Here is a 24,782-nt window from a genome sequence, read left to right on the forward strand (position 1 = left end):
TGATGAGCAACAACAAATTTTTATTCCTGCTTTGATTCTTAAGTTAGGTACCTACAGGTCTACTCATGTTCAGCAAGATTACCTATACAGTTATATTGTTCTCTATATCATTTGAAAAGTTGAGACAAATGTTTCTATTCATTTCAAGATGCAGTGGAACTTCTACATTTCATATAGGAAATTCATTCTTCAAATTCAATCCTTGCACAGAAGAAATCAAATTATGCAGCCTATCCTGCATTTACAACATAATTTTTGCTTATGGACAAAGCCCCAAGCCACCCGATCTGGGTTTGAAGTTAGGTACAATATTTGAACACGGTCCTGCTCTGACTGGAGGATTGGACTAGATGACCTCAAGCAGTCCTTTCTAAATCATTCTATGACTTTATAAATCAGTGATTCTGTGACATACTTATATTCCTTTATAACCTCCGCAATGTAGTGCAATTACCCATAATTTTTAGACCACCAAAGAGACGAGACAACTCAGTACAGTATAACACAAACCAAAAGAGTGCCAAATATTGATCATAAGCCAAGATCTGTATCTGGAGAATTACTGTATGTCAACTGACATAAGATAGTATTGTAAATCAGGAAAATAAGGAAATTACTGAATCTATAACTATTAGCATGCATTTTTTAAAAATATGTAGGGACAAAAAGAACAGGAAAAAAGTCTTGCCGTGGATTTTGGTGATTTCTTCAAAAAATCTTGGACAGGGAACCTTAACCACTTCCCCAAAAGTGGCTCTGGGCCAGCAGGTTAGACCATCCCAATCTCTGGTGCATCCTGAAAAAAAAGTGCCTCTAAATAATGAAACACACAGCGAACATCACACAGTTGATCTTCCATAATGAGGTTGTCTGTGGCTTTCCCACTAATTCATATGCAAGAAGAGCTACAACAGGACATGCAAATGAAGCAACAGCTCTGCAAGTGAAGGATTGTGTTGTTTTCCTCTTCTCTTTGAACGCATCCTTGCTCACATAAGCACTTGGCATTCCAGTTCGACCTTCCCCCACCTAATCTCATGAGAGAATGTACCTGAAATTCAAGCAGACACAATCTGAAAGTCAAATCAGCCGGAGCTCTTTCTGTTGACAAAACAAAAGTCAGCAAAATAAAAACATTGAATAATTATTAGCACTTGAGATTTCTCATTACGGGTTTCACAGTCTGACTGAAAAACATCAGACTTAAAAATTCAGCCTTAGTCTCTTGATTCCAGGCTTAAAGTCTGAAGTCCTGTTCTTAGGCAATCAATGGCATTTTTACAATAGACTTCAACAGGGACTAGATTCCTCCCAAACTAGAAGAACATCTCTCAGCATCACATAAAATAACCAGCATCAGGAGTAGGTCTGACTGGTTGGCATTCACGAGGTTCTCTAAACCGGAGATTGCTAGCTGAGGACAAAGGGCACGTTACTAGCTAAAAAAGGTTTAAGAAGTTATAGTTAATCACAGCTTTGTCAAGGATGCACCACACTGAGAGTCAGGCTGTGGTCACGCAGCGTTTGTTGGCAAGTAGGTGTGGGTGCAGCACAGAAAAATTATCAGCATGTAGAGATGCCTGGACCAATAAAAAAAACCCAACACCGCACTGTAACCGAAACCAATCTCTAGGTAGTCATAAGGTGGATATAAAGCAGTGCATGGGTTTCATTTAGGAGGTGGTATTTTCTTTCACTGATTCTTTTCTGTTTCCTCTGTGACTGATGACAAGGCAAATCTAAAATTGTCAAAAGCTGAAATGTGGAAGCAATATTACTTGCCTGTAGCTGAGCAAAGTTACTCTCCGGCATCAAAAGGATAGTCCTGGGAATCTCCCACAGCATTACGGGCACATCACCCTTGGGAGGACAAAGTTCCTGGTATCCCCAGTTTGCCAGATGGGAAAATAGAAGCCTTGATTGGTTATTTCTCATTTTGTCTAAGGTATGTTAGCTAATCTTAGCCGTGTCCCCTCTGTAATCAGTACAAATAGGCAGGGACTTCCAGCGCGTGATTCATCCCATATATTGGTGACTCCTTTCTGAGGACAGGATGAATCACTCAGTGCAAATACCTAGGTTTCTCTGATGATTACAGCCTAAATTAGGCTGCTAATTTTCAAACTAATAAAGTCAGGTAATATGAGTCCCACTTAGACATGCAGCGACCCACACACTTAGACTTAGGGACTTTAAGGGTCCCTCTTAGAGCAACTATAACACCTTTGAGGAGCTGGGTGTGAAAATATATCGTATTTGTCAATGTGGGGTTAAAAATGAGAATCAGGTGGCTTTATGTAGGAGTGGAGCCTGTATGTTGTAAGTCCTAGATCTGGCTTCATTTCCAGTGACTTCTACAGTTTATATCAAAGCAAGCGCTGAGTGCAGAGGCAGAAAGAGCATTTACACGCCAAGATTTTCAAGAGACTAGTGATCATCCAAGTCACCTGTGACTCCATAAAGACAACTGAAGTAGGAATTTTATCAAGTAATGTTACCGTCACAGATACTTGTCTTTTTCAGTGACCCTCAGCTCTTTTTTTTTTTTTTTTTCCCCCGAAAATGGAATAAAAATAAGTATTTTTAGAGCTTGATTCAATTGACCTATTTTAAATATCTACTTCAAGATGAGAGGAATTGCACGCTGGACTCTACCCATGATACTTGTTAGACACTGCTCTGTACAGCAAGAATAATGTGGAACCACTTTAGATTAAAAAGTCTGCAATATAGACTACTTCCAGCACAGATTCTCTGTGACTACTGAGAAGTAACTCTCTACAAATTGTGATCCTCCAGTTTGTCTCATTCAGTTCCTGAAAACTGAAATGCAAGTCTAGTTTTAAAATATCCTAGATAAAATACTGGGCATGAATTCTTTTTCTAGATCTGATGTTTCATTTTAAAATGTATTGAGAAAGGCTGTAAAGACCAGAACACATTTTCATTAAAATCTTTCCATCTCTAGAGAGTGAAAGGTGGAAAGGAGAGCTTTGAGAAGATCGGAGTTGACAGAGTTGAAGATTTTTAAATAGTTTAACAGAACTTTCAGGGATTTTTATTTTTTTGACTACTGTTTGCTACAATGAGGATTCCAAAATCATGTAATTATTTTTCTGGTAAAGAGAAAAATACTTGGAATATCATAATGTAAAGCATGTAATAAAACATTATCAAAAACGCCTGCTTTTTGCCAGAACATTTTTTGGGTGGGTTACTGGGTGTTCCAAGTGCAAAATGTGTCCAGGAAATATTCTGGACTTGATTAAAGGTGGGGGGAAATACCACTAAAGTAGAGTAGGCAAGTACATGAAGGATATCAGACATTGGAGTGACTGGAAATGCTGCAGAAAAATAAAGAAGATGATAACAGAAGCAGCCTGGGGGTTAGTCTCTGAATTTCAATAGGCTGCTAAAGGCAGAATTCCAGGTGGTTGCAATACTTCTATTCGTACTAAGTGCATGAGGCATCTTTGTCTCATAACTCCTTTGTAGAAAATGAACATCTGATAATTCATGGAACTGAAAAATCTCACTGGGGTGGATTCAGACTTTTCTAAGCAAAGTTAGACAGAAAAATTATGACTGAACTTTTGAAAGAGTTTGAACCTTTTGAAATTTCACTTTGAATCAATTCAAAACATGTCTCCACAATGCCAAAACCCCAGCAAAGAGAACCCCCTACACAGCATTTTGCAAATATTTTACAGGCGCTCTGAAATGTTCATTTTAATTTTCAAAATTTGTATTTGAGCTTGTAATAGATTTCAAAATGCCACCACAATAAATTTTTTCAAACAAACAAAGAAACAAAGAACTTCCAAAAATGTAGAAATAGAATATTTTGAAGAAGTTGGGTTTAATTTTTTTCTTTTGTTTTTTTTTGTTTTGCAAAAAAACATTTTCACCACATTGGAATGATTCCCAACATGATATAATAATTTCAGCATGTATTTCAGTGTCTTCTGTGTAAGCTTCTTTGGAGTTTTGGATATAAGTGAAGTATACACCAAATACTTTAGGAATGTAAGATATTCCAAGTAGGGTTTTCTTGCCCTAACTAAGCATCTAAACTTCTCAGGGTCTGAACTGATCATCTTAGTCTCATTCTGTAGTTAGTAAAGAGAAATACTATTCCAGAGAATGACTGATCTCATTCCAAAGTAAGCATCTAAACCAGATGCAATGAAACATGCTCTAGGAATATCCATCTTCCTCCATTTACTTTAAGGGAATCTAAGAAGACAAGTCCTGACTTAGACATTGAGCTTTTAAAGATGTCTAAAATGAGATGAGGTAAAGTCCCAGCCTATAGAAGAAACATTTCAAACTATTAAGAAACCAAATAAAATAGGAATCGTATCTTGATTGAGGAGAACAAATGGTATTTTGATATTGTGCCCCTGAAGCGATATACAAGGGATATTGATATCAGAGCTTGACGATCAGGACCATTACCTTTTAGATCAGGTGAAACAGATTCATTCATTTCTAAGCAGAGAGCCTCCTCTTTGAGCACCTGCTGGAATATCCTGCATTCTGGATGGATTCCCACAACCTCAGTAAGAGAAAGACAAAACAAAACAAGAAGATCTGTGATTATCGGAATGGAGAAGAGCCAGGTTTCTTTCCAGTTTGTACCTCGTGGCTCATACTTTGAGGTCTAAGAATGTGAAAACTCCAGCTGAAGATTCTTCTGCAAATGGGACGTGTAAACGGCAGAAGGAGGCTGTGATCTCATACATTTATCAATTTGTATATGCATCTGGATATGCACACTCATATGGATTCTTCAGTGTATCATAATGGTCAAGCTCATGTAGCACCTCTTCTTCAATCTGTACATTTATACCACCTCTTCTTTACATCTATGTTTTACACAAAACTTAAATGTTTTTCACATTCTTTGGATCTCAACCTCTTTTTTAGGTGGCCAAAATTGGATGAATCCATCAGCTATGGAAATATTCACACTGAGTCCCCCAAACATACATGCAGTCTGCCCATATACATATTTCTTCCCTGTAAAACAAATACAAATAAATCAATTTCTTTAAATATACATGTTGGGGTTTTTTTTTTAGTTAATTATTTTGGGTGTTCAGAACTACCTATTGGCAAAATATTCCTATTTTGATTCTTGGGCACTCCCAAGAACAAAGTGTTCTTTATTGGAGGAATCAGCCCTAAGTGTGACAATAAAATCTTAATTACTCTTAATATTTTGCTTAGATGCTGATACTAATAGAATGGGCTCCTGGTCTTCTTTGAAACCTTGAGATTATAGTGTCATAGTAATCACTCTACTGAGAGAGGATGGTGTATGCTCTTCCATTCTGAAGGCAGTTGGTATAATAAAAACAGAAGCAAAAGACAGGAACAGAAGTTCTATGTCCACTGGGCCTTAAATAAGAAATACTGACGTCCAAAAATTTAGAGAAAATAGAAGAACAGTAATCTTGGCCAGAGTTTAATCTGAGTGATTACAAAATTTTATCAGTTTATTATCTGAGGGTACTACACATGCCTTGGACAGAGTCATTGTTTGCATTTACCAAATGAAGAAATGAGAAAATATTAATGACTTGTTTGGGGAGCTTAAGGAATGATATTTATCTCACAGATTAAGATACCTACATTTAAACAGCTGAATGGATTTCTAGACTTCACTTGTTGAACAGGGTCTAGATTCATCTTCTTAAGTACAGACACTTAGTGTCATTTAGGTGCTGTCATGTATTTTGCTTGGCCTCCAGCTCCCACTCCAGAAAGTTTCACGTCCCCTGTGGTCCTGCATCAAATCTGCTGTGATTGTGAAGATGTTCTTAATACCCTAGACAATCCCCAAATTATTGCCTCTGGAAAGGCAATTAAATTCTGAGAAAGAACATATAATGTCAGAGTCTACACGTGATCTTGCTATCTGAGCTTCATTTGCAGTCCATGGAAATGCAAAGGATGTCTCACTCACCCAGAAATGGTTAGTGCTGTTTGGGATGCTATAGGGTATCTCAGCCCTCTTGTGTATATTCTGCATTAATTTTCCCAGGCCCACGTGGAAGTCTCAAATGCATTACCTGATGCCTCAAATATTTCTACACACCCATGTTTAGGTAACTGAATTAAACCCAGATTCAATAAAGTCAAGAGAGTCTAGAAAGCAACTGAACTGTATTCAGACAACTGAATACTGCACCAAAGCCTCCTTTGGGATATTGGGATGTTCACGACATAGGGAAACTTCAATGGAATAGCGCAGAGGGTTTGCTCCTTTGCAAGCCATGCTATTCAAGACAAAGCCAGGGGCTCAGGGGGTAGTGATTTTAATGGAAATGATGGATTGAAGGCTTTCTGAGACATTTCTGAGGAAGTCTGTAGGCCATTTGAATCCTCTAGGGACTTTGACAGCACAGTACAGATGAAAACATCACTGCTGTGTTGCCTTCTCAGTCTCAGGAAGTTGATTTATTGGCTTTCAGAATGTATTCAGTGAGCAATGCAACCAGGACTTCTTTTAGCCTCCACAGAAACTTTACTGCAAGTCATGTAGGCTATTGCATCTTAGCAATAACATCTGCCTGGGGAGAAAAAAAGAACACAACTTTATCTTTAAAAACCTTTAAAAATTCTGCCTTCATTTGGGTTTTAAAGTAGAATAGACAGTCTGCTTTTAATTATGAAGCCCTAGAGATGGTTCATACATCCTAATATTAGAACAGAAAGAGGATTAAGGACACTGTTCAAAAAGAAAATTAAGACATGACTTTTTTCATGCATTGTAGTCCTCCAGTGGGTAATTCAAAATTCATTTCATAAATCAGCATGAGTGATTCTTAAAATAGTACTCCTTGCTGTTGAACTATAGTAACACAATTCTGAAATGAAATTTTTCAGATATTAATAAGATCCCTGCTCATCACTTTGTATTTTAACATACATGTCTCTTTGCATTCAGCTTATATAACAAATGAATTATTTTAGTAGTAGTAACAAAATGATTGCTATATAAATCTCTCACTCTTTCAGTTTATAAAGATGGATTCAGCTGGACAGGAGAGAAGTCATTTCTCTGCCTTGTGGAACTTCTGGACTTTGTTACTGCTGAGAAATTTTGTATTTGGAATATTCTTAGGCTTGACATTTAAAAGTCATGACAACTTGACATGATGCTATGCAACTTACCATCTATACTGAGTCCTCTGGTAACAGTCTTGAAAGCAACAGCCAGTCATAACCCAAACCAAACTCAAAACCATGAAAGGAGATTTGAAATGCCTTTGAGAAACAAGCACTTGGGAGAGATGGATTAATTTAACTCCCATCTCTTGCCAGAAGTGCTGGCAATGGTAGAAACAGACACATAATTAGTTGTGAAAAGTTTCAGAGAAGGAAGGGTTATTTTTCTCCAAAAGTCAACTTAAGCAACACATGCAGCCGATGCAGGTGGACCATAAATGAGGGACTAAGCAGCTGAGCTCTCCCAAATAGTACATCAAAGATTGAATATGTGTGCCAGGCTGTCTGCTGCTCGAAGTAGGCTGCGTGTCCTTTTTTTCTCTCCTTTGGTAAATCTACGTGCACTGAACCAGCCCTTCAGTCCCCATAAATCAGCAGCGTTGTACTGAAATCAGTAGAGCGCTGTTCCTTGGCAGTGGCTGGGGAAGCCCATACCCTCCCCATAGGGCAGTTGTACTGCATTGGCTTTACACACAACAGAGGAATTGCTGTAACAGATCAGATCCCTAGTCCACGTAGTCCAGACTCCTGCCTCTGAAAGCAGTGATTAATCACCAGAAAACACGATTTTACAATTTCTTCTAGAAACCCTGCCCAAGCGCTGGTGGTACTCACCAATGGCGAGATTGTAGTCAATCCCACTACCGCTGATGGGTAAGCAATTAATCGGCATGTTCACATTTTGTTTGCTTCTGCGTTAATTGGATTTGGGGTGGGGGTGGTTATAGCCACCAGATCCCAGAGGTTGTATTATAGGCCAGTACATTGGTTAAATATTACTGACACTTCAGTGTTTGAAAATCAGCATCAAGTGCAATTGCAGGTGTAACCTACAGACTATCCCATAAGAAACAAAAATGAGGCTGGTGGTGTTAATTTACAATCATGTAGCCTTACTGGAAGTAATCCCACTGTTACCAAAAAAAAAAAAAAAAAAAAAAAAAAAAAAAAAAAAAGAAAAAATGACTCGTACACAACCAATTAAGAACAGTGATGATGCTTCAATTTGTTGGTTTTCTTCAGGCTTTAAGAAAAAGAAAGACATTAAGCCATTTTACAGTTAAAGAAAAGCCTTCTGGGCAGAACATTACTTGTGATTTGTTTGCTATGGCTTGCTTATTTTTTTGTTATTAGTCTCACAATGCCTTGAGAGAAAAGTGCATATTGTTGGTGTAATCTGCCTACAATGGTTAGGTGATGGGGCTTTCTACAGAACAGGGGGTCTACATTTTTTGCAGGGACATAGTATTGCAATTTGGGAGGCATCTGCTGTAACAACTGAGCTCTTGTAGGAAAAGAGTAGCTCCTGTTTACCTTAGAAAAAGATAATTTAGGAACGAAAACAAAGCAGAGATTTCTGAGGCCGGGATGTCCAGTCTGGCAGTCTTCCCTGCCACAGTAATAAATGTAAGAGGCTGATTTAAAATCCTACTTCTTAGATCAACATTTTCTAGTAGCTAGACAGTAACCTGGCGTGTATCTTACTGAAAATTACAGTGGGGTGCCTTCATCCCAAGGCTTATTCAGAAAACTTAGAGGTTTCGTGCAGGGTTGTAGGCAGCACTCAAGGGATGGAGCTTTGCATTGCTGAGCATTGTAACACAAAGATCTTTCTGCTGGCTTGAACATTAGTGACCAGCCAAAATTCACAGGGGTGTTAAGTCCTGACCACTGAAAAAATCTTTCCTGGAACAAAGCAATCCCATAGCGAACATTAAAAAGTTAATCTATGACAGGCACAGACATGCTAAAAACCTGAGACAGTTTAGAGAGCCAGATTTTGGGCTTGTGCTTACTTCTAGACTTCCTTCTCTTGACATCTGTAAGGTTACTGAATTGAAACCTTAAGTGATATTCTCACTGATAGTAAGTACAGCATTGTATTCTATTATTTCCTCTGTTACACGATAGTTTATTTATTTGCCAAAATCTGAACAGAAATTTCAAGCTAATGGCACTTTAGGGTTTGATTTGCCCGCATTGTACAACATCAGACTTGGCAAGCACTGGGAAAAGAGTCTTTCTAGCGAGATCCTCATGCTATACTTGGTGCAACTTAGTTAAAAGCAATCTTTTCTGAGAACCCGTCCAAAGAAGGTGCCCCTGGGCTGTTGTGGTGGTAGAAAACCTGTAATTTAGATGGCACATAAAAGACAGATCTTCACTCATTATGAAGTCCATTAGCACACTTGGGGAAAAGTAAGAACATTTTCTATTCTCTCTGAAAACAAGGGAAATGCTTCAAAGCTGGGCACCTAATATATTAGTCACTTTTGAAAAAGCAATTCAGTGGGATCAAAGAACCAGAAGTAAATTGGTAACACTTAGTCTTTTTGAAAATTAATAAAAAATCGAAGAAGTGGCTGAATTCGTTAGCAAGATGGGAAGGTTTCAAGAACTTTAAGGGTCTTTCCAGTGATCTGGTTTAGTTTCCAATGCTGTGCAATCCTAATACCTTATGAATAGTTTTTGCATCAAGTTCATAAATCATTTACTAAGCATATTCATCACTGTTCTTTTTGTCTCTGTGTCTACAGCTTGCATTCGTGTCTCAGATTTCATCTCAGATCTGCTCTGAAAACATCTCTGTACTCCCTGTTCTCCCTGTCTGTGCTTCCCCTGTTCAGTTTTTCTGATACGACTCTGACGCCTGAATGTTTTAGCTCTCCCTTATACAAAACTGGAGTTGTCTGCCATTCATGTCACACGCTGACTCCCAGCTTGGAGGATTGAAAATCACCTGGTATTTTAGGATACAGAAAGGCACTGCAAAGACTTTCAAAACTCCTGCATCCACTGCCTATTTTTAACTGTGGAATGAAGAGTTCAGTCAGTCCTGAAAGTTGGCCAGTGATGCCAAAGACACAGTGCAGAGAACCAGCATGTGCTCTGAAATGCACACACTTTTTTTCAGCTGAAATTTTGATGAACAGGAAAGGCTTATAGGATGAAAGGGGGCTCATCAAAAATGTTGAACACAGGTTGAATAACTGAAGGAGACAAAGAAAACCTCAACCTTTTTCATAAACTTCTCGGTTGAATATATCTCATCAAAATCTTCCATAAGGCCTGTCTCCTTCTATCTGCGTAACTCCGTTCTCAAAAAGCCAAGTGCTAATTAGAAAGCTCTGAGACTGGGAAGCCCAGGTCACTGGAGTCGGAGCCAATTTTCACATCTGCTTTTCACAGGGACCTGGGACCAGCCTCAAGTTCCATAAGCTCGTGTCCGTTGCAGCACAGCTACATTCACAATCACTGCAGTAAGGATCTGCCTATCCACTGTGCCCTATGAGTAATTCCGGGTTATTTATAATGTAATATATGTAGTATCATGTTCTGCCAGAAAACTACAGGAAACTACAAAAAATAACCAAGGATTTCTTATGCAACAAAGAAGTCCCCCGCTCAAATACACTTGTGAAAATAGATGGGCGTCCAGTTTGTTTCTACCATATCCAAGCCATGTTTACCACTCTTGATTTTGACTGACCCTAAAGCATGAGGTCAGCACAGCAGTGACATGACTGCAGTCACCAGCAACATATTTATTTATTTATTATGGAAAGTCCCGCCCTCAACTTGCAAGCTCTGACACAGTCTTGATCCCAGAAGCTTTCAACCCCAAAGGTAAAGACCTATTTCCAATCTTGCTCTTCAGCCAGTTAAATAGATTATTTCAGGAGTCTTTTGGGCTGAAAATGACTACCTAGAGGACATTTTCAGTGTTTGTTTTCTCTTTCTAACTCAATTGCTTATGGAACAAGAGAAACTGAGACACTGATTGCCTTACAGTCATTTAGAGGAATATCTTTTCGAGATTGTTTTTAAGACATTGGGGTAATGCTTGAACGCTCCTCCATGTATTGGATTGTATTTATCTGACTGTATTTAACTGCATAGCCTTATAGAGAACAGTACTTGCTATACATAGATATCCATGTATATCACTATATGTATTTATTCATAGGTCTTCTGTATGTGACAATACAGCCATACTAATTTATTTTGTTTATAAACTTTATGTGATTAGTATTATCTTGAGAAAAATGAAAGTGAATTTATTAGCTCTATGCTAAATTTGGTAGAGCATTTAATTATAGCACTTAAAGAATAACAGAGCACTAATAACTGAGGATCCTTGTTTTCTGCTATTGCAAGTATTCCTCCAAATTAAAGAGAAATCTCTCCCTTTCTGCATGTGTAGTATGTTTGCCTAAAGGTGGGGCTCATGTCACCTAACGCCAAAGAACTGAAACCTAGATCTCAAAGTCCATCAGCAAGTTCACTCAACTGAAGCCACAGCCGTTCTTCTTGGTGCGTTTCCACCTCTTGCCAGCAGTACTGAAGAAGGCTAAATGAGTAACTTTAGACAAGATTCCTAATTTTAGATAGATAATTTTAGATGATTACTCTAAACTCCCCTATCAAAGCTTCTTTAATGCTGAGGGAAGGCAGACAAGCAGTTGCAGGGGAGGATTACTCCTACCTGGCGCAGACACTATTTGAGGACAGTGACTCACCGTACAGCAGCCTGTCTCCCCCCGTTAACTCCCTCCAGGCTAACGAAATGCCTAAACAGATTGACTCTTCCACACCTCCAGTTCCTTATGGAGGGGAATTTAAGTTCTGCAGGGACTGGATCCCTAGAAGAAGCATGTCCCTCCAACACAGATTAGGCAGTAGTAGCTATATCAGAAATTTAGGCACACCCAGCTCTGTTTTACTGGGAGATGAGCATCTTTCCCCAGATTTGGATCCGTATGTCTATTACCACAAGAAAGGCTTTGTTAAAGCAAATGTATAGCTCAACGATAACCCATCTATGTTTCCATTCTCACTTCCATTCATTAGATCAGACTGAACCTCTTCCCCAGAAATGTGAAAAGGTGTTATGTTTTTGAAGAAGAAAGCAGTTTAGCTCAGCGGGAAGGACAGTGAATGCAGAGGCTTTTCTGTTCCCCGTCCTCTGTTTCGCGAGATTCTGAACCCTTTAAGACAGGAAAAGAAGGTTTTATGCATTTCCAGCACCCACTGCTCTGTTTCTTGTCTCTTACAAGCAAATGGTAATTTTTAATGTCAAGGACTCTATTTTTCAAGGCACAAAGTATATCCTGCAACATACAGCTCCCCGTGGAGCTGACAGGAGGTAAAACTACCCAGTTTCACAGAGGAAGTTTTCAGGATTACCCTTCTGGTTGATTTTCATATCTGAATAATGAATTATTTGCAGAATCCACACAAGAACTATGGCATGATCCTTTGAAATGTGAAAGGACCGTTTACTCAATACATCCTATGGGTGTCTGGCCTTCCCTGACTGTCTAACAGAGGGTGCGAAGCTTCCCATGAGACCTAGTGTGAGACATGAAAACCACTGACATTTAGAGCACTGACTCTTCCCAGACACGTAATTGGAGTTTATAGATGAGCAATAGTTTGGGGCCAAAAGCTACCTAGAGCATGCAGTTTGTAGAATTTCTTTTATTATGGGCAAAGTCTGCTGCAATATGCTAAGACATTAAAGTGATGCATGGCAGCCCACAGATGTGCTTGATACCGCTTCAGGTTAGCTGCAATCTGCTGACAGCTGCAGGAATAAGTTGTGCCTCTGTTCTGTGTAAAAAGGCTAGTCCCGATGCCAAAGTCACTGTACCTGTAGCAGCGTAACACTTCAGGCTCACTAGTTTTTCCTGAAAAAAGGGTATTACACATGTGTAATAACTATATGCAAGTTAAGTTAACACTACATATATAGCTATATATATAAAAAACTATATGTAACTAATAGCAAGGATCTATGTTCTATCACTTGCACATAAAGCTGTGTAAATACAGAGGAAAAAATTAGTTCCAGAGGACGTGAGGTGTGAAAATCAACATCCCATCTTTCACTTTTTAAAACTGAAGGTTTTCAAGACCAGTCTGTACCCACCTAGGCTCTCACTATTATCAATAGAGGAATATTCACTCTGTCTCTTTCTCAGGACAAGATGAAATGCTTCCCAGCAAGGTGACTGTCTCCCCCTTGACTACAGTGGGAGTCTAAATCCCAGCCTACACTAAACATTCAACTGTGAAATGGCTAAAGTTAGAATTAATGGGTCCCTGGGAATCGCACCCATAGGAAGGTTTCCAAACACTTCTCTGAGGGTGACGATTGAGGGGGAAAAGGATATATGACTGTACTTGTATTTACACTACCTTTTGCTAACCAGCCCAGGCAATGCCAGCGGTAGAGCATAGGGCTTGGAGAGGGATATATGTGCTTGAACTGTGTCTCTGTGCTCATACATCTTCCCTGATGTTTAATGTTACAGTCTCACCTGCTGCCTCCAGTGCAGAGCAGCCGTAAGACCGTTTGTGCTCCTGCTTCGTGATATTACAAGCAGATACCTTCAGCAGTATAAAAATCAGTGCCCTCTCAAAGAGGTAAATGTCCCAGATCTATCAGGAGGAAGTATTCCTTTTTAGTTATGCTCTTTCTTCAGCAAAGTTGCCTTTATCAGGACAACCGGGACAGCAAGCCACCCCCTTCTGTCTCCCTAAAGCCGTGCTACAGTTACTTAGCTTTGGAGATGCTTTTCTGTCCTTTGGAAACTGCAATTCTAATGAGTGGAAATGACAAGACATTTATTAATAGCATCTTAGGGCTGGAAAATTTTAAAGCAAAGAGCCAGGTCAAACCTCTAACTCAGTAATATTTTTTCCTTCCTCCCCTCCTACATCCCCATCCTCTTTTTTTTAATCCTTTCCTGATTTTTCTTTCTTTTTACCTACTCCCTCTTACGAGAAAAGTTACCTTACCTTTGCTGACATCCCCCCCCTAGATCCCGCGGGGCAGCTGCAGAGTCATCCAGCTGTGGTCAACAGAGCCAGATGTGCGATGTGTCCCCCCCACACCCCCCAAAGGACCACCGGGCTACTCACCAGCGGGAGCAGCAGCCAGCACAAACTTAACATCCTCCGCAGCAGCCGCCGGGTCTTGCCTGCTCTCTCTGCCTGTTGTGAAGCTGCCAAAAGCTGAGGCTCAGCCCATCCCCACCTCCTTAAAACCCGCCCCGGAGAGTCTTGGACCTCCCTTCCCGGACACCCCGGTCTTTCCCAGAGGAGGGAAAGAGATTCTCCGGCATCCCCCTGGGATTTTGGACCTATCTCTATAAACGTGTTCTCTGGTCACCCACCTGCAAAGCTGCGGGGAGCTAGCTGGAACACCGACCGGTCTTTTAGGGTGTATTTGGAAGCAGATGTTCTCTGTGCAAGAAGAGATGCTGGATTCACCCCCTCCTTCTGCTAATGGGACCAGGATCGGGGTTTGCAGTGGGTCTGACAGCGTGGTATTCCCTGGGGACTTTTTGAGAGGGAGTTTCTGGGGTTTGGCATCCCCCTTCCCCTCAGATGGCAAAATTCAAGCAGTGACAGAGAATTTCCTCCACAACTTGCATAAGGTCTGTCTGGCCCTTGTGTTACAAAGATTCCTTGAACGTTGCTTTATTTCTCGGTGCAATAGGTAAAAGCTAAAGCTCTTCTTGCCTACTGCTTGTATTGGGGGGGGGGGGGGGGGGTTGGGCAAACAAATAATAATAATTTTTTAAATTTCAGGGTTCATAGGACTTAGACACCAGTTCTGGGGTTTGCCACAGTAAATATTGCACCAAGCTATTTTCAGGGCCTGGGAGAACAGCAATTGTGGATATGACAAAAGCATTTTTTCTTGATTAGATTTAAGTGCTATTTCATATCCTGTTTATCATTCATTATTTCCCAATGGTGTTAAACACAAAAGTTCTGTGAAGTCAGAGGAGATTCAGGGCTCACCTAAGTTATCCCCAAATAGGCATCTAATACCATTAGGGGAAATACGTATTTCTGCAGCTTTCTCCATAAGTGTATAGCTCTCCTATAAGTCCTATATCTTGTTTGCCAGCTCCACTTAGATATTTCAGATATACAAGGGCACCTTGCATGGCACTCCTTACCTATGTTTAAGAAACAGAGTCATGTCAGTAGTATCTATTAATTTCTCTCTTTGCACCCTGATAGTCCTCACCAAATCACTCTGTTGTACTGGAAATCTGGACAACTTGTATATGCGTGGACAGCTGTATTAAAATGCTGAAATGTCAGTGTTTTGTATCAGGATGTATCCTACCTTAGACTTGCAAATCTAAGGCATTTGGGTCTAAAATCAAATATTATCCCCAGGCTCATACTAGAGAGACAGTTAGTTCTACAACCTGTGCAGAACAAAGAGGGGGACAAAGGGATATATTTGTGGGATAACATTTGTAACCTAATTCTCATTTACCTCCTCTTTTCTATAAGTTTGTCATTCATTAGTGCATAATGGCATCTGATCACTGACCTACACAGATAAGCCTCAAATGCTACTCCAAAAATCAAGTTTGTCATAAAAGGAAGAGGTTAAAATCTACAAAAATAGTTTGAAGTCTGATTTTGACTGGTTTTCCCCATTTGTAATAGATAAGTTAAGGCTATGGCCAACTTTCAGGTCAGAAGAGATCTATGAAGATCTGGCCCCAACCGTCTCCTCCCCTCAAAACAGGTCAAGTTTTAAAGTCAGGTTATGTTGCTCAGGGATTTGGTGGCTGTGTTAAAAAAAAAAAAAAAAATTACTCTCAGGAATCACAGTGTAAACACAATGATGCAATTAAATGAATATCAGCGTGATACTCCAGTCTACAATATTTCAACTGGATTCCATCACTTAAGGCTTCACAGGTCACTTCAATGAAGTCTTTTAGGTCATCATAACCAGTCTCCCAGTTTGGAGCAAAACCAAATGAGAACCACTTTTTTTGGTAGGTTTTTTGTGTAGTTTCTTGTCATGTGTGGAAGGCATTGTTTCTTCAAGCAGATGTGGTCTCTCAGCACTTCCTTCTTAACATATTTTCTCTCCTTCATCTGCTTTTCCTGAGTGATCTCCAGCTGATCTAAGTACCATGCCACATTCCAATCCTTGAGCTTTAAATTAATTAGGTGGAAACTCTTCTTGTAAGAGTTTTTGTCCATGGTAATAAAGAAAACAGAGCCTGCTCTTGTTGGGTTTTTGTAACATCTCACTATAGTTAATGTTATAAATCTTGCCTACATTAAAGTCTCTGAGTTCCTTAGTCTGCTTATATCCCTTCATTACTTTAAACAGATCCTTTTGTAGGCTAAAACCTTAATTAGGATAAAACCTAATTTCTATTTATCATATTCATTTACTTTATTCATTCTACTCTTTTTGTTATTTCTCTGTATGTACTCAAAGAAGATCTAATAATGAAATAATGCAGGAAATTAACCAAACTGATCACAATCTCTTGTATGCTCTGATGCACTTTGCTACTTTTTAATCACAAAATAGTTCCTTGCCTGATAAGCTGGCTATAACTAAGCATTTTTTTTTTTTATTCAGTAATTAGAGGATAATTAATATAAGGTGAGGACCGGCTTTGTTTTTCTACTGCTCTACAACACTAACCTAGGCTCAGAATATAACTCCGATGTGCACAAAAATGTCCTCTTGTTAACACTAACAAGCAATCTAGCCATCATGATGGTATGAAACTTAACAAATTAAGCAATAAACCTGAGATTCTTAATAATCCCCATCATGGATATTCTGAATCAATTGATGCCATTTAATGAAAATGACTTGACATTTACTGAGCTGCTTAGAACCTTTGTAGAAGCTGAAGAATGTTTTTTCGATACCATATGTTACCTCAATAAGGCTTTTCCATAACAAAAATCTTTCTGAAATGCAACTGTGTTTCCTCTATGTGGAAATACAAGCACCTCCTTAGACAACAAAAGTATAGTGCACCAGCACCATATTGCACCATGAGCCATCAGCCAGAGAATAAAGGTGAATCTATTGACATTTCTAAACAATCTTTTGATAAATCTGAATAACGACGCAATACAAAAAGCCTTGGGAGTATGGGAAGAAGGCTGCAATTACTGTAAGCTCATAATCCAGTGGTTAGAGCATGACATTACTGAGAAACATACTGCAACTATAGTTAAAAGCAAAACTCCACTGTATTTAAAAAATGGAGGGTATGTAAAAAGGATGGAAACTTTATTCCTGAGGGTGATGTCTGTGTGATGTTTGAGAGAGTGGGGTGAAACCAAGAAGATAAAACAACAGAAGAAATGGATTGGTTTTGAAATAGTAAAGAAGGCATTAAATATCAGAAAACAAGTACTTGGACCCACATGAGGATAGTTTGTCCAATTCATTTTCTTTGTATACACTAGCTGTGTTATCTACTTACTCTTTTTCTTGGGTAAAATTGACTCCTGCTGTGTCCTGGGGCTCTGAATCTATAAGTACTCCTATTCTATTGCTGCCACCTGGCCTGACTTCAGGGACACCATAGAAATATAGGCAGAGTTTTGTCATACAATCACGGACACTTGACTCATCTGTATTCTGTCCCACGTGTTTTAATCTGTAAACTTAATTCCACCCAAGCATCTAAGAAGCTCTCTGAATTTGAAAAATATCTTATCTATACTTATCTACCACAAACATACTATTTAGATGCTTTTAAAAAGAAACTCCTTTAATATTTTCAGTATTTCTACTTTAAAAATATAAATCCGTCACTGATCCCTTCTCTGTTTCTATTGTATCTTATTTGTTGAATAAGAAAGTCATTTTTTCAACCTAAGGGAAGTTACTTTTCCCAGTGAAACACAATGCAATCTTCATTCCTATTAATAGTCTCTAAAGAGTTGACAAACCAGATGTTCCTGTCCTCAGAAATAGTTTTATGCATTATATTATTAATTTGTTTTCTTGCTTTCCTCTGGCCATTTCAGCTCAAATCCATTTCTGTTTGTTTTTCACGATGCGTAGAACAACATTGATTTTTATTCACTAAAATGCAGTTTTAAGACTAAGCTTGCTCCTCTCATAAGGGCCAAGAAAGATCCATGTTTCTCTTAGGTATGTGTTGAGTCCACAAAATAGAAGATAGGTAGTCATGAGTAACCTATTTTTAACAACAAAGAAGTTCAGTAACTAGTCTATACTGGTCTCTGCTTTTTTTTGTGAGAGAAGGACAACTTTTGTCCAGACTTTTCTTTTTGACTCTGCCAATTTCTCCACTGACTGTAGAGGTTGTTCAGACAGCTAGCTCATCTCACACCCCTACAGTAGTACTTGTCTCATCTCATTTCAGACATTAAGAGTGTAAATATGAACGGATTATTCCAGGTTATTTTCACAGTCACAGACACCATTGAATGGAATTTGTCTGATGTAATTTAGATGTCTACAGAGGACAAGGTAATCAAGTCCTCAGGGTGTACTTTTCTCCACCATCTCTAAAAGGAGGACAGGATGATTGCTCAGATGTAGATGTTTACTGTGGGGGTGAAATTCCACACACCAGTAAGGATACCTAATGTAGGCATCTGTCTGGATGTGTAAGCTGGAAAAGGGAGCTCCTGCTGTGGTTAATAGCCAGGCTAAACTAATTAGCTAGGCTTCCTTACAGTTATGGGAACGATATACGAAGTCCCTGCTAGAAACTCATTTGTACTATATCACGGTGGGAGGTACCGAGTCCTAAGCCATTCTGTCTCTTTTGAGTGACTTCAAAGGGACATGAGAGGTGGAGTTTGTTGAAGACACTGAGAAATTCAGATATCAACATGTAGGTGTCTAGATGCAGATTGGATGTTTAAGCTTCCATTGGGGTCAATAGTCATCTAAAATGGAGCCTTCATTTAATCCGTTGAATGGTTCTTTAGAGTCCATTGACTGCATTGGCTAAGATCCTGTATGACTTTGTACACTTCGAGGCTCAGTTAAGTTGCCCAATGATAGGTGATCAGTGCCAACTGAGATGCCTTGGTATATTTAACATTCACAAGAGGCTGGCAAATCTGAAACATGGGCACCGAAGGCATGGCAGGTTGAGGCTACCTGGGTAAATGGAACTAGATTTCTCTGTGTGGGCAAATGAATCAAGCCTAGAAAACAAATAAGATAAATCCCAGCCAGACTAGACATCTAATTTAGGTTGACTTTTAACATTCATCTTCAGTAAGATGAATCCATGCTATGCATCCCTCAAAGATGGTTGGAATTGCAGCAAGGCCTGGCTGCACTCCTTTACCTAAATCTGTTTTTCATGCCATCACAAACTGTTTCTCCTTAGGATACTAAACTTCTTGCATGGTTGTATCATCTGCTTGTACTACACATCATCGACGATTTCACTTCCTCTATTTAAAGCAGCCCCTTCAATCGCACCTGAAAAAGCATATATAATCTTTTGTTGAGGGGGCATTATCATTACATTTTTGTTTCTTCCTTGTTGTATTTCTGCATATTACAAGGAACCACAGAACTAAATTTTGGACTATTCACAGTTGGACTCCCAATAGGAAAGGGATGATGTTTGTGACTTTATGAGCATGCTGCTAGTCCCTTCGTATATACTAAAGAGCTGGGAACCTTTACATTTTCTCAAAGTTAATTTTCTTCTTCAGCTTCCTAGATGTGGTAAAATACCTGCTCATAACAGCGTGTAGTTTCTGTGGTGTTTTTAAAGATGCATGGATGTTAATACAAACACCAGCAGTTGGATAAGTATTGTTGATGTCATTAATTTCTGTTCTTTCAATGGAAGATATTACTGTGTACTTCTAATGATCCCAGTGCCAGCACAATGCACTGCTGTCCAAAATTATGGTAGAACAGTTGTTGCTGTGCCTTCCTGTGTTACTCTTCACAGTAAATATAAGGAATTGTGGTCAGTGCTGTTAAAGATATACACCAAGAGAGAAACCTGTCTCTGAACAATGAATAGAAGACTGTCTTTCTACCACTAATTTTTCTAAACAACAACAAAAATATTCTTGATGTGTTCCATTTCTTCTTTCATGACCTTCTTGGCATTTCTTCCTAGTCTCTCAGCTTTGTGGAAGTCTCATATCTCACTCAGTTCAACCCAAACCCCAAACCAATGAGAAGGGCTTTCCGAGTTAGAACTGGTCCAAAACTTCCATCTGCCTTAGCAAATCAAAATGGGCAAGGGCCCATTCTGTGGATGCAAAAGCAAGTGGTAGAGACGGTTCCTGTCCATATGGCCAGCTTCTCTTTCCCCCAGAAAGAGCCCAGCCTTATCCTTACCATCCATTGAAATATTCTCTCGACTGTGCTATCACCCGAGTTATGCCCAGGCATGGTCTAAAAGAGTGCTAGGCCATGTCATGCCAGGTCGTATGCCACAACATAGATGCCACGAACACACCAACTCCTCTATCTATCCTTGGCCCACCTTATTTTCTTGTTTTCATGCCACACAGATAGCCCTGCTCTGAAAAAAATGCCTTCCTCACTGGCAGAAGGGAGGGCAAAGAGTTGATAAAGTGAGACTGAACCAGGTGCAGAATTATTACGTCCTTCAAAGCCCGTGGATGAAGACAGAGGACCACAGTGAGCATTACAGCAAACGTGTGTGCTGCTACTACCCAGCCAATTAACTCAAAGACACCCATGTGTTTTCAGGAGATAAGGGTGCAAATATATTCACAGAAGTTTTTAATGTCTAGAAGAAGCATCAGTTCTGGGAGGAACAGTGTAAAGAAGGTGATACATGGGTGTGATGAGTTGGCCAATTTCTTAATAGTCACAGGACAGCGTAAAGAAGAGCCGTCTCAGAGGACGAATAATTAAGAACTGATTACCTTTTGATTAGCCAAGAATTACGCACAGAACAAGATTGCAGTATGTAAACACACTGATTTTTTTAAATGACTCGTTATTAGAAGAGTGCAAAAATATCTAAATAACTATAAATACAAAGACACAACCCTGACACATGTTTAGCCACCATTCCCAGGTGATGAATTCATCCCTGATCCTAGAAAGTAGGAGGTTCTTCCCACCTTCTTTAAATTTTTCTGTTGTAGATATGTACAGCTGAGTTTCTCATGCCATAGCTTTATTTGTAATGCAAGAAGAAAAGCAGATATGCTTATGTGTGCATTTCTGGGTTTTTTTCTTATATTTTTATTTTAACCTTAGACCAATTGGATCCTGTATGCTATTGGCTATACTTATTAAATGACTCGAACATATAAATCCTTTATGTGATCTACCCCCTGAAGACTCATTATTCTGAGTGCTGGCATTTTGGAAAAGAACTAAAGAAAAATGAAATCATAACAGGAACCAAAAGCTTTCCTGTGAGGGAAACTTTGTGTGCTCAAGGCCAAGCACTGCAAGCTACGCGTAGGGGAAAATTAGTTGACTCAATTTCTGTGAGTGCAAAATACCGTAGCTAAAGGTTTCTGAGTCACAACCCTCAAATGGGACAGAATCAAATTTTATAGGAATGGAACTTTCTTGTAGGTCTTCCAGTTAAAGTTGTAGTCATCAGAGCACTAGTATTTGCCCTAAATGTAATTACTGTGGGAAAACAGGAGGATCATCAATCTCTAGGATTAAACAGAGGATTCTTTTGGTATCTATGTAAAACATATCAACAACAGTCTACTCCCTTCAACAGACATATTTGGCCTGTGGAAGGAGAGCTGTGGAATAGCTCCATTTTCATTCATCTTGGACAAAATCCTTATATTTGTTTCCTCAGAAGAGACTCAGTCCCCAGGAATGCCAAATTTAGGCTTCTGCTCTGAACTACTTTGTGGAAAGGCATCTCTCTCCTTTCCTATTGCCTACAGGGTACGTAGGGAGACCCTCCCCTTATATAACATAATTAAAGTTTGACAAAGTGGATGCTGCAAAGTATATTCCCTAAATTCAACCCTGAGAAGTACATGCAAGTAACCGCACAATCTGAGCTACCACACGTCTCAGAAATAGCAAACCCTTTAGGCTTTTAGGAGCCGACTTGTTCTCTGTTTCACAAACAGTATCTGACAGGCTAATAATGAGAAAGGCCCAAATATAAAATATATTAAAAAAACCACCATCAACTTTGGCTATGGAAACTACTACAGAGAACTTTTTCTCATTTCTTCTCGTCTTTGTTCCCACTTCCCTCCTTACCTTTCTTTCGCCTTCCTTTTCTAGTATAAAATATTCCCTCCCTCCCAAATAAATACAGGGAAAAATAATAAATCTTATGGCTGTCAAAGGGTTTTCAAATAATTACTTTTAGATTTGATGAAAACTGTATTTCAAAGAGCATATCTAGCCAAAATCACAATCCAAACTAATAATCAATGAATTGTCCCTTTTGTTAGTGGCAGAACAACTCTTCATGAAAAATCCATGAGAAAAATAAGATGGAATCCTATTCTTTTTTTATTTTTTAGAGCTGGGTTTTTATTTCATGTTAACACAAGAGTGGTAGCACTAGATACTTATCACCTTACCCTCTGATACATAAGCACAGGAGGGAAAATCCGTGAACCTCCCCCAGGAGCAGACCAGGAAATGAAAGAAGAGTTTTTATCCTGAAAAATTTGTGAACTTGCAACAGTTTAACTAATCTGCAGGAAAACTGTAAAAAATTATATATGCCACTATTGTGGCATTTACAAGGAAATTAAAATAAATCTTGATTTGACTCAAAGTGAGAATATTGTTTAAACTTTTGGCAAATCAGTAAGTCAAAATTAAGGCTGTTGTCATTGCTTAAGTGAGATTCTGTTTTGAGCAAACAGCATTTTAGAAAAATAGATTGTATATTTTATTGCTGTATCTGCTACATTTTTTGTAATTAAACATTTTTTGTCATTAAACGTTTTTTGTAGTAACTCAACAATATGATGTATTAAAGGTAAGTGGATGCAATTTTGAATGCTACTTGAAAAAAACATATTTTAAGAAAAGAGCAGTAGTGGAAGCAGAATTCCACAGGAGCTGATTCTGCAACTCAAATGACATTATTTGAATCCTGTCTAATAAATTGACCATTGCTTGACTTAGTAATTCTAAATGACCAAAAGTTAACTACATTGGTTTTACTGTAAGTATGTGGGGAAGATGCTGTTTTCTAGTTATGTCTTTTTTGTAGAGCTTGCCCATTGCTAGTCTTATTTTTCTAGGGGTCATTATAAATAACAAAAATAAAACTCTGAGAAAAGGCATCAAACTCATTTTCTTTCCATTAAAAAATTTGTAATTCAACCATAAGGTGGTTTGGGGTTATTTTTTAGGACTGTGCAATAGTGAGTGTATTGCACAATTATATTCAGAGAATTAAGCTATTTCCTGCAACCTGCTCTGGTGGAAGGTGTCCCTGCCCATGGCAGGGGGTTGGAACTAGATGATCTTTAAGGTCCCTTCCAACACAAAGCGTTCTAGGATTACAATTGATTTATACCCAGGAGAGCAGGAATAAAAAGCAGTGTAATTGTGCCACGAAGCACAGAAAGGGGACAAACTTACAGGTTGGGGTTGTGAAGTTTTACCTTTTCAAAGATCCTGTTGTATGAACTCTTATTCATCCAGGATTTCCTTTCTTTTAAGGATAATCAAGATTGCCTTCCTCTGTTTTCTCCAACAATATTTCACAACTAGTAAAAACCTCTGGATTTATGGTAGTCAAGCCAGAGAACACAAAACCATAAAGTTCCTCTTAAACAGGGATAGTTCCATTTAAACTTATAATAGCTAGTTTTCTGTGCTGAACGCAGTGAACTCTTCATCATTTATACATATTCACTGAACCCCTTTTCCTGTTACTTAATTTTTTATAAACAGGTTTTAATTCTCCCAGATTAATTATTTAAAAAAATGGTGAATAATTCTTGCATACTGACAAAATAACTTTGACTTGAAGCTTCAGGCACACCGTACCTTTACTTTCTCTGATCATACTGACTTCGCTTTCAGTTTCCTGAAACAGAAGTTACAGTGATTTATTCAATATTTAGGCTTTTTTTGTGTGTCTGTAATATACAACACTCACCTGAAGAGATCATGAAAGTAACTGTTTCCCTACTTTTTCTTTCTCTCCCAAGAAAAATAATTGTGAAAAATGAAAATAGAAAACAAGTTCATCAGAAAATCCTTACAATGGCGTTGGTGAAAAAATTCTCTAATATTGCTCTAATCCATAAGGAGAGTCAAGATTTACAAACAGACCAGCTAAAAATACCTGAGGAGATGATGAAGCAAACAGATGAAGAAAACCTGACCTCACTCATCATCCTTAACAAATACTTACTTTTAATAGCAGTCAATTGTCAATTTATAGGGCCAAATGGGTCAGCAGGCATTCAAATGTGACCAGCTGGGCCTAATACATTGTGTTTAAAGTGATTGACTTGTATAACAAATAATTAAGCCATTAACCAATTTGGCCCAGAACATTTTTCAAAAGTTGCTGAGCTGCAGATTGCTGGAAGTCAGCCAGGTATTCCTGGAAGAATCACTGCACGGTCCTTGTGTTCTTATACCTTTACTGAGCTTTCTGCTACAGCCACTGTCAGAGAAAAGAATCAGCTATTGATGCCTTTGCACTGAACTGTACCACTGATTTTCATGCTCTTAAGCTTTAAAAAAAACAAAAAACAAAACAAAAAAAAGCACAAAAAACCAA

General features: G+C 38.8%; 1 protein-coding gene across 1 annotated transcript in view; it reads right to left on the reverse strand.

Annotated features, from left to right (window-relative positions):
* Positions 1-14,226, reverse strand: part of LOC126037772 (vasoactive intestinal polypeptide receptor 1-like) — a 29,546-nt gene extending 15,320 nt beyond the window's left edge. The window contains exons 1-3 of the mRNA XM_049798510.1: positions 14,164-14,226; positions 4,459-4,558; positions 689-796 (exon numbers count right to left, since the gene is read on the reverse strand). Coding sequence (XP_049654467.1) covers positions 689-796; positions 4,459-4,558; positions 14,164-14,196 — 241 coding nt within the window. The 5' untranslated portion in view covers positions 14,197-14,226. The remainder of the gene's footprint in view (positions 1-688; positions 797-4,458; positions 4,559-14,163) is intronic.
* Positions 14,227-24,782: the final 10,556 nt, after the last annotated feature.

The sequence above is a fragment of the Accipiter gentilis genome, chromosome 4 (genome assembly GCF_929443795.1).
Source record: "Accipiter gentilis chromosome 4, bAccGen1.1, whole genome shotgun sequence".
Classification (NCBI taxonomy): domain Eukaryota; kingdom Metazoa; phylum Chordata; class Aves; order Accipitriformes; family Accipitridae; genus Astur; species Astur gentilis.